The sequence below is a fragment of the Struthio camelus genome, chromosome 11 (assembly GCF_040807025.1).
Source record: "Struthio camelus isolate bStrCam1 chromosome 11, bStrCam1.hap1, whole genome shotgun sequence".
NCBI classification, from domain to species: domain Eukaryota; kingdom Metazoa; phylum Chordata; class Aves; order Struthioniformes; family Struthionidae; genus Struthio; species Struthio camelus.
The window spans coordinates 17,407,617-17,423,818 of NC_090952.1; the positions used below are offsets into that span (position 1 = coordinate 17,407,617).

The 16,202-nt window shown below is 35.8% G+C and overlaps 1 protein-coding gene across 4 annotated transcripts in view; it reads left to right on the plus strand.

Annotated features, from left to right (window-relative positions):
• LOC104140945 (connector enhancer of kinase suppressor of ras 2) overlaps positions 1 to 16,202 on the plus strand; it is a 253,111-nt gene that overhangs the window by 223,726 nt on the left and 13,183 nt on the right. For all 4 annotated transcript variants that reach the window (XM_068957202.1, XM_068957199.1, XM_068957200.1 and 1 more), the window contains 2 exons: positions 3,470 to 3,541; positions 15,903 to 15,973. In XM_068957202.1, coding sequence (XP_068813303.1) covers positions 3,470 to 3,541; positions 15,903 to 15,973 — 143 coding nt within the window. The remainder of the gene's footprint in view (positions 1 to 3,469; positions 3,542 to 15,902; positions 15,974 to 16,202) is intronic.

Below are 16,202 nucleotides of genomic sequence, written 5' to 3' on the forward strand. Positions count from 1 at the left end.
ATATTTAGTGAGAATTTCTCTTCTGTAAAGTATGACTGTTGCCCATTGCCCTTTGGCAGTGACCTTTCAAGAGGAGTCTGGCTCTGTCTTCTCTGTTACCCCTCCATTAGGTAACTGAGAACAGCAATTGCCCATCGAACTTACCTTCTGTAGGCTGAGCAACCTCCGTTCTCTCAGCATCCCCTTGTACATCATGTGCTCTAGCACCTGATCGTCATCAGTCCCTTGCTGGACTCTCTCCAGTTTGTCCACCTCCCTCTGTTACGGGGAAGATGTGTGCAGAACTGGAGAGAGTAGTCCAGACATGGCCTCACAAGTGCCAAATGCAGGGGAGTAATCACTTTCCTTGAACTGGTGCTTCGCTTTTTCTGGCGCAGCCAAATATGCAGGTACCCTTAATTCCTTCAGAGGTGCGCTGTTGACTCCTGTTCAGCTTGTTGTCTACCAGAACCCCCAAGTCTTTTTCTGCAAAGCTGCTTTCTAGCCAGTTAGTATTCAGCCTATGCTGTTGCAGAGGATTGTTCCCGATCCAGGTGCAAAACTTCATGAAATTCCGTACAGTCAAATATAAAGTTCAACTTTCTTTTTTTTGTCTTGTTTTGTTTTGTATGAGTTTTTTTTTTGCAGGCTACTCTTCTTCAGACTTGGGCAGACAAGTCCCTTTCCAGTTTTTATTGTGCAGCACTTCCATTACAACATAATTTTAATGCTGCTCTTCCCTTGCATGCTTTTATGTATCATTATGCGTATCACATTTGCCTCTCTCTTTGTTCTTTTTTTTATAACAGGCCAGGTAATTTGGCACAAAGAACAGTAGAAGCAGATTGAAGTGAGATACACTATCAAAAGAGAAGTATTTCCTAGTGTTACTATTCGAGAAGTGTTGTTACAGACCATGCTGTTTCTCTCCCTATTTTGAGCAGATTAGGACATAGCAGATTATAGTAAATCTCCTGGATTTACAGGAGAGGAATAAAGTAGAAGAGGCTATATAGTCTTTTTTTGCCCAAGCAGGATCAGGTACCCCTAGGTGAATTGGTGAGAGATGTCTCTTTAATTCATTTTTAAAGAGTTGGATGTTCATTAATCTTTATCAGTCTGGGTTTGGTACTTATTTTTCAGCTAGGAGAGGGTAAGCTCCTTGTTTTCGGTTTTCATCTTATGATCTGAGGCACTAGGATACATTCCCTTTAGTTACATGCTAGTTTCTGATAGACAAAGACCCTTATACTGACAGAACATAATATTTATTTAAAAGTATATAGACGACTTACATTTCTGTAGCAAAAGATTGCCTCCACTGCGTATGAAGTTAAATTGATTTGCTGAAAGTATCTTTCAGGTGAGTGCTTGAATCAGTTGCTCAAAGTGGTGTCTTAAGTGCCTAATGTTCTGTGAGTGAAAAAGATGCAAAAAGACAGCAAAATGTATTTGAAAAATAAAAGCAAGTGTGCTGATAGTGAACAAGGCAGGTGACATCCTCTGAAGTTGTGTAAGCTATCAAAAGTTAGTTGGATGGTCTTTTTTCACGTTATTAAAGAGGGAAGACAGGTATCATCAGAGGACTGAATTTTGTGCCTGCGATACCTGGCTTTGATCTGAAAAGCAGTAATAGAAATTGTAGATGTGGATGATATGAATGAACAGAAGCCTGATAATCAAAGGTTGGTGGTTTTGAAGAGGAAGAAAAATGTGACAAGCTTTAGTTATTTGCTGAGCAGGAACATAAATTGGAAGGGCTGACTTTTGTGGCCTGTTAGCAATGACACGGTTTAAAAAGTCGTAGGGCTGCCAAAAGAGATACAGTGTGAACGGTATTGATAACTGTACAATAAGTTGTTTTTTGCCTTGCATATTTAGTATTGTCATCAAAGTCTGGAAACTCTAAAAAAAAAAAAAAAAAAAATTAATGTCATAAGAAATTTTTTCTCTGCTGTCACATATCCACTTGCAGAGCTATCATCTTCTATCTTGCAGGATGATTTCACTGATGATCAAATCTTCAGCTTTCTCACCTGCGTCTTTTAATAAGGACTACCAGAGGTTTTTGTTTCCCAGCCTAAAAGCCCACTTAATCATGAAGCAGTTGAAACAAAGGAAGTGAATTTTTAAAGAGAGAATATCCTACATGAATAGGGACGTTTACTTTGAAAGCGTAATCTTTTCTTAGAAGGGTAGTACTTTGATGGGTGTCTAATAACCAGCTCTCCAGTGACCTATGAGTTCTTGAGCAGAAAGAAACAGATGAATGAAAAACATTCAAGGAGCGCGATAAGAGTATGATATAAAAAGGGTGATCTTGAACCAAAAACCAAAGTTAGCAGTGAAACTGAAGACATGATCAGTTCAAAATTCAGTGCAAATTCAGTGTTAGGCAATTCAAAATTCCATACAAAAATTTCAGTCATAGAGGAGGTATGGATGTAAAAGACAAGAAATTTGAGTGCACGGCTGATAGAAATACAAAAATTAATGCAGAGTTTTCGGTGTAATTCTGTTGGGTTTAGTGAATTTTAACTGCATTAACTAGTATTGTCTCATGTTAACAGCAGAAAAAAATACTGCAAAGACTAGTAGATTAAGATGAAAAGTACTTGAGATATGGATGATTTTAGCTTAAGATGATAAAGCAATTTCTTGAGTTAGGAGAGAATACTTAGAGTTAGGACTGTTATTATCTACTTCTGAGCAAAGCAAACTGGCCTGTTATTTCCCCTAGAATTTTTCCATATTGTTTCTGTTAAGATCAACTAGAACAAAGATTATGATTAAGGATTTAAAAAATGTATCAAATTTAGGAAACATATTCATTTATTTAAATTTATTCTAGATGTCTTAGCATCTTATGATTAAGGAAAGAGAATTGCATAGTAGTGTATTTCTAATGTCATCTCCAGTTGCATGAAATTACCAGCTGATTGTTCATCTTTGTATTCCTTCTTTTCCTCCTTTATTAATGTAAAATAAAAGTTTGGCTAAATTCATATGCGTCTTCTGTATGAATCTAAAGTTACTAAGAAGTTACTACTTGCTACTACTTGCCACTGTACTACTACAGCAAGTTGGCAGTCCGCTATTCCCTTGTCTGAGTAGGGCACAGAGCCCCAGCCATTTAAGCACAAGAGAAAAGGCCATGAGATCGAACTGTAACTCCATTAGAATAGTTGACCTTTGGATTGCAAGTAATATGTACTTAAATATGCTCAAAAACATTTGCAAATTCACCCAAGTAATTTTTACATGTGTAATATCAGTAGTTATTGAAAGGATTTACATTTCTAAGTTTTGAAAATTTTAACTAGTACCAGTTAGCTCACAAATGTAAATGTAATCAAACTGGTAGAAATGTGTCTATAAGTTCATTCAGCAAGAGATTCAGACTAAACTTTCAAAATACCTATGATTTATATGTATAGACAGACTGTTTGAAAGAAAAGGCATTTTTTTATTCTTTGCGCTTATTTTGCAGTGCCTTCAAAGCATGTCACCCCAAAATTAAGAGCTTCTACTTTGCAACAGACTGTCTTGAAGAAATGAATAGGTAAGTTATGTATTCTTTATCATAATACTCTAATAATTGAGAATGATATTCCATCTCACCTAGAAATACACTTTTGGAGCATAACATAATGCTGGTTGGTAGTATGCTCAGTATAATTCACTCAGTCCGCTACTGATTTTAAGTACTTGCAGTGTTACATTGTGTGGCTCACGTTACATTTGTTGAGGTTTACTGTCGTGCCACGTGGCACAATTTTGCAAAAATACTTGTTAAATGACTTGCTAAAAATATGGGAGGGAAAGACCTGAAGTTCAGTTCCCCTCAGTGTGTTTGGTTGAAATGTTGCTAGCAACAAAGATAAAGATTGGTAGAGTGAGAGCCTGCCATCCCTTCACTTTGAAATTCTTGTCAGTACACACAAAGATAACTCAAGATTCACTGGTTCCCAAAAGACTTACTCTGTGGAAGAAGCGGCTGTACCAGAGAAAATGTTAGTGCCTGGATTTATCTTTGGTAATTCTGCAGCTGAGGCCACGTCCTCAAAAAATTTTTTGATGGGTGTCAGGATATCCCACTTAATTCAGAATTGTATCTGGATCTCTCGTTAAATGAGTACACTGAACCCTTTGATACAAGAATGATGAAGTCCCCCATTCCTCTTATTACAAAGGGATCTGTTTCAAATTTTCATTGTAATGACTGTAGGGTCATTATATGATAAATCCTTAGTCTCTGTGGATTTTAAGAGTAAGATCTGCTTACTGTGAGGGGTCCTCATACGGGCAGACAGCCAGCGTGTATAGCACAAAACACTCAGGCTGTTCTTGTTTTAAATCTTTTCCCTTGCTCTGTCTCAGTTCACTGCTGCACATCCTGCTTCTGCTGTGTTCCTTGGTACTACATCTTCCTGACTCCTTTCCCCAATCCAACTGTGAAGTCATACTTTGTTAACGGAATTTTTTTCTAAATTCTGTGTCTTCAAGCAACCTATGAGGTGTTAACAGAGTTCTAAACTGCAGCATTTTGTGTCATATTACATTTTTAAACTTTTATAACATTTCAAGATTTTTTCTATTCTTTTTATTCTCATTATGTTTCCAGCTGTTACTAATCATCCAGATTTTGCTTTGCACTTTTTTTTTTTTGCTGTACTTACTATTGATAGTATTGAATAGTGATAGGGATACTATTGCAGAGCTGTAGTATTCCATCATCACTTTATCACTCAGTTGATCAGTCAAATAACACTGTTAAGGAAAATCACTTCATGCTATGTCAAAAGAGATTTTATTATATATAGCCTGATATAACCTGATATATAACCTGTATAACCTGATATTTCAGATTCGGCTCTTTGGAGGCAAGCAAAACATGTCAGCTTTGTCAAGGAAGAGTAATTAATCCTCTCGCTCATCTCGTGTTTTCAGCATAATCAGAGTTTTCTGTTAGAACTAAAAATAGTGAAATCATTTGCAAAGTTATGTTTTAACTTCAGAGTTAACTTTTAACTTCAGATAATGCTTTCTTTTCATGGGGCGGTCAGATTGCGCCATCTTAGAGGTATTGGATCTGTTGCATCTCTTTCCCAATAAGGGGCAAAGGCTAGCAAAGTTCAATTGATGGCACTGCTGTTAGTGATTAAGTGTGCTTGGATGGGCAGGGGGACATTCAGAGCATAGCTGGACAAGGCCTGAACAACCTAATCCATTCCTAAAGTTAGCTCTTCTGTGGGCAGGGGAGTATGGGAACAGACGTCCTCCTGAGATCTCTTCCAACCTAAATCACTCTGTGCTTCTATCCTGTGATTCAGTGATTAAGGTAGAAGTAGATAAAGGTGGGTAGATACCTTTGATCCTCAAAGGTAAAGCCAAATGTTCTACCTCCTTTATGTTACTTCAGAGATTTGTTTATTCCCAGCTGAGGTAAAAAGCAGGGGAGCGTGCACATGGGACAACGTTACTATGCTTTGAAGTCTTAAATCTTTCACTGCGCAGACTGCTGAAACTTAGAGTTATAGCCTGTTAGTTCCTTCTGTTTGCAGACTTAGAAAAGCAGAACTACTTCAGGATATAGCTGGATTTTTATCTTTAGAACAATAATGACTAGAAATTGCTTCTAAATTTAAAATTTACATTTCATGGCTTACATGATCCTTCAAGAAACACTGTGCTGATGCATAAGACTCAGAGTATCGAACCAGCTCAGGCTAGTTTATCATTCACTGAAATAAAATGTTCAGTATTCAGGAGTATCTCACTATGGCTGGCTATGTCATTTTTAGGATATAAATTTGTTGAAAATTAATTTTTCCAATGTTAGTAATGTTCCATGTTTGGTTATGTAACCTGGCTGAGCTTGCTTCAATCTAAAAATGAAGTGAGGATCATCTATTATTTTTAAAAAAACGGGGTTTCTCCCTCAATTTTAGCTATTTTGATAGCTATGATTTGTTGAAGTGTCATTGGTCACATCTTTCTGTTGTACCATAAAATGTTCTGACTCAAGAAAAATCAGGTAGCCCTGACAAACGTCTGATAAACTGCCCTTAGGATATTCATTGACCTGTACTTTCCTGTACTGGGGAGACAGCCAACGAAGCTGTCCTTATGACAGACTCCATGGAGAGTAACAGCTGGAAATGTGCCAGATTCTTTCCTGATATCTGACGTGTTGGTTTGGGATTTAGTCAAGCCCTTTTTCTAACATTTGGGTCTGCTTCACATTAGAGAAGACAAATGAGGGTGAAGTTCCACTTGAAGCATTTTTTGGCAGCATTTTTCCTTCAGAAATGCTCTGTTCTTGTGGAGTAATTGTAGTTCCAGTGCCCAACCCAACTGAGAGATTACTGTGCTAGCTCTGTAATATCCCTGGGCATCCCTTCCAGTCTTCCTATACTTCCTGGAATTGCTTCACCCAGATAACATGGTATAATGCTTGAAATGAGTAAGCAAGGCTCACAGATGAAAACTGCAAATATTGATTTGCCAAATCTCTTTCTTCCCGACAAAGTGCTAACCATATGTTCTGAGGATATAGGGTAAATACTCTGTATTTTACCTTGCACTTCTGCTGTTCACCACAACATTTAATTGAATTTTCCATGGCAACAGCGGTGTAAACCTTTTACACGGACAAATGAATTAATTTTAATCTGAAGAACAACAACGTAACATTTCTTTATTCATTATCAGAGATCACACATATTTTCAACTGCAATTACCACCAGCTTTTCTTTTGACAGCTATTGTTACTCACTTGCTTACTTCAGAATCACTGTTTACTAAATTTATTTTTATACTCCAGAATATTTGAATCTGCCTTTAATACTGTGTTACCTTTGAAAGAATTATATTCCGATTGGTAGTAACTGATTTGTTTGAAGCAGATGGAGTTATTCTGTTGCAGCTGAATTTTGCCTGCTGTGTTGCATGTTGCAGACAGACTTTGCTTTGCAAAATTAATGCTCATGCTGTTCTGTCAGGTCTACACGAGCACAGTTGTATTCCTAGGAATGAATTAATAATGAAATTGATGAGCTCATCTTTTACTTGTCATGGTCATGTGGTGCTCCAGGTTTCATGAAGTGCTTCCACCATACCATGCACATCCCGTTTCTGGGTTTAATACTTCTAAGGAAATTATTAGCACTGAATTTACTATTTAGTTATGTTACACTATCTACTTTATTTAGAACTTCCCTGGGAATGAAATAGACTGGGCAGTGGATTGACAATTTAGTCAAATATTAAATGCTAAATAATGTTAAATAAAAACTATTGCTGCTATTTTAGTCTGAATAATTTGATAACATTTGATTTTAATAACTAGGTTAATTTTGCAATATAAATAACTTGCATCCAACTTTTGTATTCATTCAAAAATACAGATATCTCCTGCTTACTGATACATAGAGTGATAGATTGATATCATAGTGGTCTTTCCAGATTTTTTTCAAGATCTGAACATTTTGCACCATAATATTTCTCTTAATGAGTAAATGTTTCAAAATTGGAGAATTCTGAATTAAGTCACTACTGATGATAAGCAAAATTCAGGGTGCCTATCCTCTGTATTTTTATGTATGGAATACAGCCAAGCAAGTTACTCAAGGCTTTCACTAAGCCATCCTGTTTACCTTTGCTAGAATTAAGTACCAGATATTCAGCACCTTTTTTTTATTATTGAAGGTCAGTCAGCTGTCATCTTTATACTTTGGGCATGTTAGCCTCCTCTTGACAGATCTTTGCCAGTTCAGGCAGTGGGCCAATGTTAATGGATCTTTTACAGTTTTAATTTACTTCAGTTTTCACTCACAAATAAGGTAACACCTAAGAAAAGATTTTTGCAGCTGAAAATTTCAGACACGCGGCCTTATTAGAGTTCCTGGAGATGTGAGCAGAGGAGTAATCATTTCAGATCTGTCTGTCCTAATTTTAACTGTTCTTTAAGAAAAGAGTAAAAGTTTTGGAAGAGCTCTGACTCTCCAGACCCTTACCCAGTGAAATGCAAAGAGAAAATTCTGGGGAATATGAAAGATGCTTTACAAATAGAAAACTCTGAAATGGAGCTTAGGTGTGGTGTTGCAGGTTAACAGAAACTGCAGTTTCCCCCCCTTCTTTCTTTATGCTCATATAAACAGAAGTGGTTTCAAATGCAGGAAAACTACTGTCCATATCTAAGCCACTTCAGGCCTACCCTTCAGAGCTCAATTTATTGTTCATGCCCAAAAGCTTCTGCGTTGCAGAACACCTGAAACATTTTCTAATCAGAATTAGCTACAGGCCCCAGAGATTGGATGAAACCATGGCGTATATGGGAGTGAATAGTGCAATGGTATAGCTGTTCCACAGTGCTCAGTCTGGCAAAAATACTATGCCAGGAATTACTAGTATAGAGCTGTAAGTCTTTAAAGTTGCCTTGTTTTGGCTAGCTACCTAATTCCTCCCTCCTTCAATTTATTTTCTTCCCTTTGGTTAGCCGTCAGGTTTGAATTTATCCCTAACGCATAGGAGCTTGGATTTGCATTGGCTTTCTGTGGTAGCTTATGTTATAAAATTAACTTAAGTCACACTCTGATGTAAGTAATACCGGTGTGAACTGGCACAGTTCTTCTGGAAGTCAAACTGTTCATCTGCATTTGTTAGAGCAAAATTTTTGAGAACGGGGTTGTTCCCCTCAGTGATGAATAAACACGTGTTACAGTTATATATTGTGATGTTGCACTAGAGATATTAAGTTAACGCTGTGAAATCTGAAGTTTTTAGTAAAAGAAACAAGTTGCATATGTAAGCATATATAAGTTGGGCCTTTAATAGTGTTGTTTGGCCTATTTGATCCCATTTCTCAAGCGTACCCAGTGAAGCCCTCTAAGAGTATGTGAAAACAGAATTGAAATAACTTCACAAGTAAATTGCCCTATCCCTTCAAAAAACACTCCCAAAAAACACGGTTTGCCATTTGTTCATTACTTACTAAGCTAAAAGCTTGAATAACTGAGTAGAGTCATAGCATGCATTAAAATGTTAAGAAACCTTGGCTGGGATTCGTTTTTGTAGCTGTCCATCCCTTACCTTTGCTGCTTTAAGCACGGTAGAAAGAAGATCTGGGGAATACCACGTGTTGCACCTGCTGGGGCATGTATAAAGTTGTGGCCAGTAAGGGAAGTGGTATGTGTGTGCAGCAACTAGTACTTGCCTGTAAGTGGATGCCCAGGAACTTTGGAGAATTATCTAGAGAAATATGGTAAATCAATAGGACAAGGTTACAGTAGAGTGAAATCCTGCAGCCCTATTCAACTAATGAAGAGAATATTTTAATAGCATCTCTATAGATTCCTTCAAGTAACAGCTTCAAAGTCCAAGCTTCTCTCAGCAATCACTGTTCCTTTTTGATATGCCTGAGTGAGTAGCGTTAGTGCTGCCATGAGTGGGTTTGTAAATATGTTTGAATATTGGCAGGAGAAGTTCCAATTGAGCGAGTTTCTGTGACTGTTTTGCTAGATTTCCTTAGGATTTGTTATTCGTTTTATTTCAAATGATAGTCTATCCTAAAGTTATTTTGTGTATATTCTCTGATGCTCATACAGCAAGGTGCTATTTTGTTTATTACCAGAAAAGTAATTTTTTGCTATGGAAGTAGTAGGCTTTATCATCCACCAGGACAGAAAATCCTCAGACTTCTGACTGCGGAGGAATAGTTGTGCATTCAGTTGACCAAGTGAAGTTAAAAAAATCCCGTTAAGTAAATTAAGAGAGCATAAATTGGTATAGTTCACTTGTCATCTCTTTAGTGGTCTGGGGCTTTTTTTTTTTCATATTTTGCAAGCCTGACAAATCTAGGAAGACGATGCATGAAAAAACATAAATAGAATCAAGTGACATTATGAAATCATAGTGCCATGAACGATTTTACTTAACAAATTCCAGCAGCTGTGAGAAAAACAAAGTAGCAGAAATACAGGCTACTGAGACTTAATATATTTGGAGAGATTAGCTTATAGAGAAGACTCTGCTCAGTCATTTCGATGTGCGAAGTCACATACTCTTAGAGGGCTTCACTGGGTACGCTTGAGAAATGGGATCAAATAGGCCAAACAACACTATTAAAGGCCCAACTTATATATGCTTACATATATTTTGGGGCTTTTCTGTGGTGAGGAAAATAAATCATTTTAGCCATACATATTACAGGAATTTTTATTCTGTTAAATGCATACATGACCTTTACAATCTTAGAAAACAATTAAAATAATATACTTCAGGAATCAAAAAGGGAAACAATTCTTTATCACACAAAATTTTACTGTGAACTCTGGAATTTAATTATCTGACTGAGGTAAGAGGATGTAATACAAAGTTTTCAGTCAGAAATTACATATAAGTTATACTGAAAAAAGTTATATTTATGAAATGAACCATTCAAGAGAATCTTTTTAACAGACTTAGGGATGACTTGATTAAATCAAATTTACTTTCCACTTCAGTTCTTTTTTTCTTTTTCTTTTTTCTTTTTTTTTTTGGGGGGGGGGAGAGGGGGGGAGTTGTTTGTGAGTTTGTTTTTAACCAAATGTGAAACGTAGATACAATCTCAGAAATGAAGCAAGATATTCCTCCTCTGGAATATTTACAGTATAAACCTGAGATGACTTACAAGTATGAGTAGTAATTTGATGGACAGATGCAAGAAAAATAGGAAATGTTTTAAAAATATAATTATATATTTATTCTGTGTTTTAATGCATCAATATTTCAAAACCCTGTATGAATTTTTATTTGAATACTTCTACTAAAGTTACTCTAATTTTAATAGTTTTGGAGTGGAGTGTGCGTTGTAATGCTACTGAAGAGACACTGAGGGAAAGAGGTCAGTAAAGAAGATGGCAGCAAACAAAATGAAGATGGAAAAGAGAAGACTTGGTGAAGGGAGCAGAATGGTTAGGGGATCAAAATAGGAAGACAGAATAGATGTTTTGAAGACTAGAGAGAGATGTATGGAGTGCACCTTGGGGTTGGATCATGTAATAGCTGAAGTAATACTTGTGTGTTTCATTTTTAAGGAACATCCAACTGAAAAATGGTTATAGTGGACAGACTCCTTCTTGAGTTTACACTCTTTCAGGATATAGCCATTATTTATTTTTTTCATCTGAATTAAATAGTTTCTTCTACATATAGAAGAATGCTATCTTGTATAGGAAACAAGTTTATTCAGTATTGAGGATATCAGCAAATAAAACTCATTTGAATCTCAGCAATTTACTACTTCCTGACCTATTCTTCATGGATTTATGGAACGTTTTTAATCCTAACCCTAATAATAACAACCTTGTACCCGTTTTTTGAAAAAAACTGTTATCTTCTTTTCTTCAATTTTTCTTTCTCCTGCACTAAACAATAGTTCTCTCCAATTGATTATAGCTCAGATTTTTCCAAATGATTCTTTCACTTGTGTGGTTTTACTTTGAACTGTTTGAAAGAAATAAGCAAATTGGATAAAAAGTGTGATGCCCAAAACTTGACCGGTTACTCTATATTGCCAGATCAGCCTCAAAAACAGAGGAATAATTACCTTTTTATCCTAAAAACAGACATTAACATTTTGTACAACTGCATCATCTTGTTAGCTCACTCATGTTTTGGTTCGTTGTAAGACTCTGCTCCCATAATCATCGTAGATCCTTTTCTGGCCTAATCAAATTTTTTTCTGTTCTGTGTGCCTTTTTTCTTCCCCTTCCAGTCATACTGCTTTTTCAAGCCTCAGAAGAAATACATATCTAATGAAGCATTTATTTTTCCTCCCTGCTGCATCAAAGCATTTTGATGGTATAAATTAACTCTTAGTTCTTTTTTTTGTACACTTTCCTCTGTATTCCTCCAATTCTAAATATGTTCCATACCTTAGTGTTTCTCCCGTATCTTTCCAATATCAATTTTTTTAATACAAGTTTTTATTTTCTAGGATTTCAGCCATTTGCCATGGTCATTATTTTTTTCTTGACTTTTTTTTTTTTTTTTTTTTTACCAATGTCTTTAAATCTAACGTTCTAACTAATTTAGGTAGTTGGTGTTCTGTTTTGCTTCTCCTCTTCTTTTTGCTTAAGCAGCATCATCTTCCTTAAGAGATGTGATCCGAAATCAAGGAAATGAAAATTCCTCTAACACCATTGATAAAAACGTACATTCATTCATGCATTGCTTCTGTCTTCAGGTAGACCCTTGTGAAGGTGAAGGATTGATAAGGAAAGTATAGTTGCCTTCAGTCCCAAAACCTAACAAAGACCTTAGATTGGCTTATCACCACGCTCAGCCTGAGTACATTATATTGGTCAGCAGATAGATACTTACTGCATTTGTATAATAAGTAATGGCATATTTTTGTTTTTAACGCAGTGTGTTAGGACTGTAAAGCTATATGAAAATGTTTCCTAGCTGTTTGGTCCATTTTAACGTTTCTCCAATGTTTTCATTAAATGATCGGTAACAGAATTTACTCCTGACTCCTGGCTTGAGGAGACAATTCAGGGCATTTCAGGCATGACTCACTCTTCAGTATCAAGTTTTGATTATTGTCATAGCTACTTAGTTCATGACTGCCCTCAGTCTATTTGTAAGCATCCCTTTCCAGGCCTTGAGGTGGAATCAGGCTCTCAGAACAGTCCTTGGGGCTGGAGTTCCCTGGTACTAACCAGAATTATCTCAGTAAATTTAACTTAACGTCCTACCATGTAGCTCTGTTTTATCCAAGAGCAATGACAATGGTGTCTGTTCGTAATCAACAGAATTAATTAAAGCATGATCTGATATATTTAGATCTAAACACATTAAGACAAAGTACAGAATTTACTTGCATGCTTACATCCTTTTACTTGAGCCTTTCCGTTTTTTGCATGTGGTTCTCTAAATTAAAAGCAGTAATAGTAATAAAAATGTTATTTTGGTCACTTATAAGTTGCTACACTTTACCTCAGGAAGACGGATAAATACCTTATGGAGATGAGTACAATACTGAAGATAAGATGTAGCAAAGTATCCTTGGGATACTAATAGCTAATCCTATGTAGAGTGCAAACCTGGTGATTTGTTGTGTGGCCTGGACTCAAACCCACTCAAGCACAGAGTAGTACCTAGCATGAAATGTGTACAGTGTAAGTTGTTCTTTACGTACCTTGGAGAATGAAAATTTATCAAAGGAAAAAAAGCTAGGGTTTGTGGTGGAAGAGGAGTGAGGGAGCCGGGATATACATGTAAGACTGGTATACCTGTATCTGCCAGGATATGTCGTGTCTCCTTGTGATCACATGGAATTCAAAGTGCTATGAGAAGAACAGCGGTATAAAACAGAAGAGACAAATTATCCCCTGTTTTTTCACTATAGCTGCTTGACAGGGTTAGCATATGGTCTTACCCTGCCTGATCTTTGATTAAACATGCAGCCATCTACCCCTGAAAAGATTCTAATTCTGGCACACATTCCCTTTGCCTTCCTGAACTTGACATTTGCCTACAAGGCATGCAACATGGAGTTCAGAACCAAATGACTGAGATGCCAAGCTTTCCAGGGAAATAGTGTCAACATGGTAAACTTTTTCATAAGTTTGACTGTGTGTTTTCTTAATAAAAATGGAAGTAGCTTTCTTTATTAAAAAAAAGGCTTTTTAAAATAGCTTTGAAAGTAGCTTGTTCAACAGTTACTGAAAAAATAGTTTAAAAAATAGCGAATATAAATGCTTAATGAGTAAGGGTAGTGTCATTTCAATTACTGCAGTAAATAACATGCTTTTCAAGAGAAGCAAATGTCACTCAAGTGATCAGCATGCCCTTTATTGAATGAAATTACGGGGCAGGGCACTGTAGAAAATAAGCTGTGAATCCATTTCAAATTTACTTCCTTCACTATAGTAAGATTAGTAATTGCCATGTTGGTACGAACAATGTCTCTGTCTATAGGCAGTTCTAACCCTGCAGTTGATATTTGTGAAAACTAACAACCATTGACATTTTTATATTATTTTATTTGATTACTTCTTTTTTAATACTGAAAGGCAAAGGAATATTGTTGTACTATTTTTCACGTTTTTATAGTTTTGCAAGGAAGCTAATTCTTGTAATAACTCTATAGGAGTAGGAAGTAAATATGTTATTTTCCCCCTTGGATACTTAAGAAAGTAAGTATCCTAAACCACCCTACATTGATAGGGTGGTTTGCTGAAGGCCATACAATGAGTCAGTGTTAGATCCAATATTACAGCAGATTGTTGCTCTGAGAACTGCAGAACGTTGCTCAGAGCATTAGATCAGTACATGCTGAGCTGTATCTATTCTTAGCAAAGAGTTGACTTTTCATTTTCTGCTTCTTTGCAGTATATACCATCTTTCATGTACTGTGCAATTTGACAAATAATATAGTCACATAGGTCCTTTGAAGCTTATTTTGTTCTAGTAAAAGTAGGAAAGAATTACACTGATTAATTTACTTGTTTTAATCTGCACAAAAATTATCTTTATGGTACAGTATGTATTGTTTATTAATGTCTCCTGTGAGAAGTCTTTAAAAGGTGTTTTTGTCATGATATAATTCATCAGCCAAGAATAAAATTGTTAATTTTATGTTGCAGTGTGAAAAAGGAAATAGCTGCTTCTAGAGAACACATTCATTGTACTAGGAAGTTACTGACATCGTAAATAATTGTTGGGTCACTGAGTAAGGGAATAGCTAAGAATATATCCCAGTCATTAGAGATTTCCATTAATATGGCTATTTTCTTTAGTTACGTTTCTTTGTTGATGAAAATCAGCTGGTTCTTGATAAATTTCCATTTGCTGATTATTATTTTTAGAAAGTGACTTTACTTTCAATCTGTTCATTTGGGTTTTTTTTTCCTATTTTTCAATTATATATTGTATAAGAAGCCAGTAATCTTAAGAAAAACTCCAATGGAACTTTCCCCAAAATAAGCTACAGTATTCTGCTAATGAAATAAAGAATCTTATTTTGGAACAAATTTATGTTAGAACAAAGTAAACAACTAGAACATTTGATGTGAAATGCAAATATTGAAGCACTTTCAATTTACAAAGTCTTGTTTTAGAAACCTAAGATTTTGTATTAAAAAAACAAATAATAAGAATGTTGAAATCCCATATCTACAAACATTAAAATTTATAATACCTTTATCATAAATCTAGACTAACTAAATCAGTGATATACTGTCATAGTCCATTCTACCTTTGAGTATATTGAGAAATTTATTTCCTAATACAGGTTTTCATACAATTATGATCATCATTGTATTTATTTTTATAGCATTTTACTAATATTTTCAGGAAAGGCCTTGAAATTAATAGACATGGCAGTCAGAATAAATGCAATACGCTCCTTTCCTCAAAGTCTCTGGAAGTCATTCCACGCAAACAATTTGTACATGCAGCTTAGAGAGGCTTTGATTCTATTTAAGGTGGAGACAGAGTTGAGAGTTTTGTTCTACGCAGCATATTCTGCTAAAAATCCCACATCAAATCATTGCTAAAATTAACATGTCAGCTTGTATGCTTCACGTTTTTCTTGTGATGTAAGAACGATTGATACCGTGATTCTTCATTTTTTAGGCAGCAGAATAAAATGCAGGGAGTCTGATAGTTCACTATGCAAACATGCTCCAGGAGGTGTGGATTGGAGTCCACATTTGGACTGTATGTAAACCGGAACATCCTTCACTTAATTGAAATTATTAACCACTGAGTACATGTGAATCCTGATTTTCACAGCGTAAACAGTGCTCAGTTTTTTGGATCAACCATTCACTCTGACTTTCCCATACTTTAAGAATTTGTATGTCTTCACGTTTATATTATATGTTCCTTTTAAGTTTCCCTCTTCCTCATCTGTTTATTCCCTCTGTTAGGTGGATGAATCGTTTGGGCCTTGCAGCAATTGGTTACACACCTGATGACAAGGACATTCATCCAGATGAAGGTAACACTTCTGAAATTATAATTAGGAGAGGAGAGCAAGAGAGTACTCATCCGTTCATTATTTGAACAGAGTTGGACGTATCATAACTGACTTTATTAACATATGTGCCATATCTTTTAAAACATCAATTTTCATGAGAATGCACATCCTTTAAGAACTATATTTAATAGGGCCATCAGCAGAGAAAATGAAATCCAGAATAATAATTTGAAGAAACATTTAACACAAA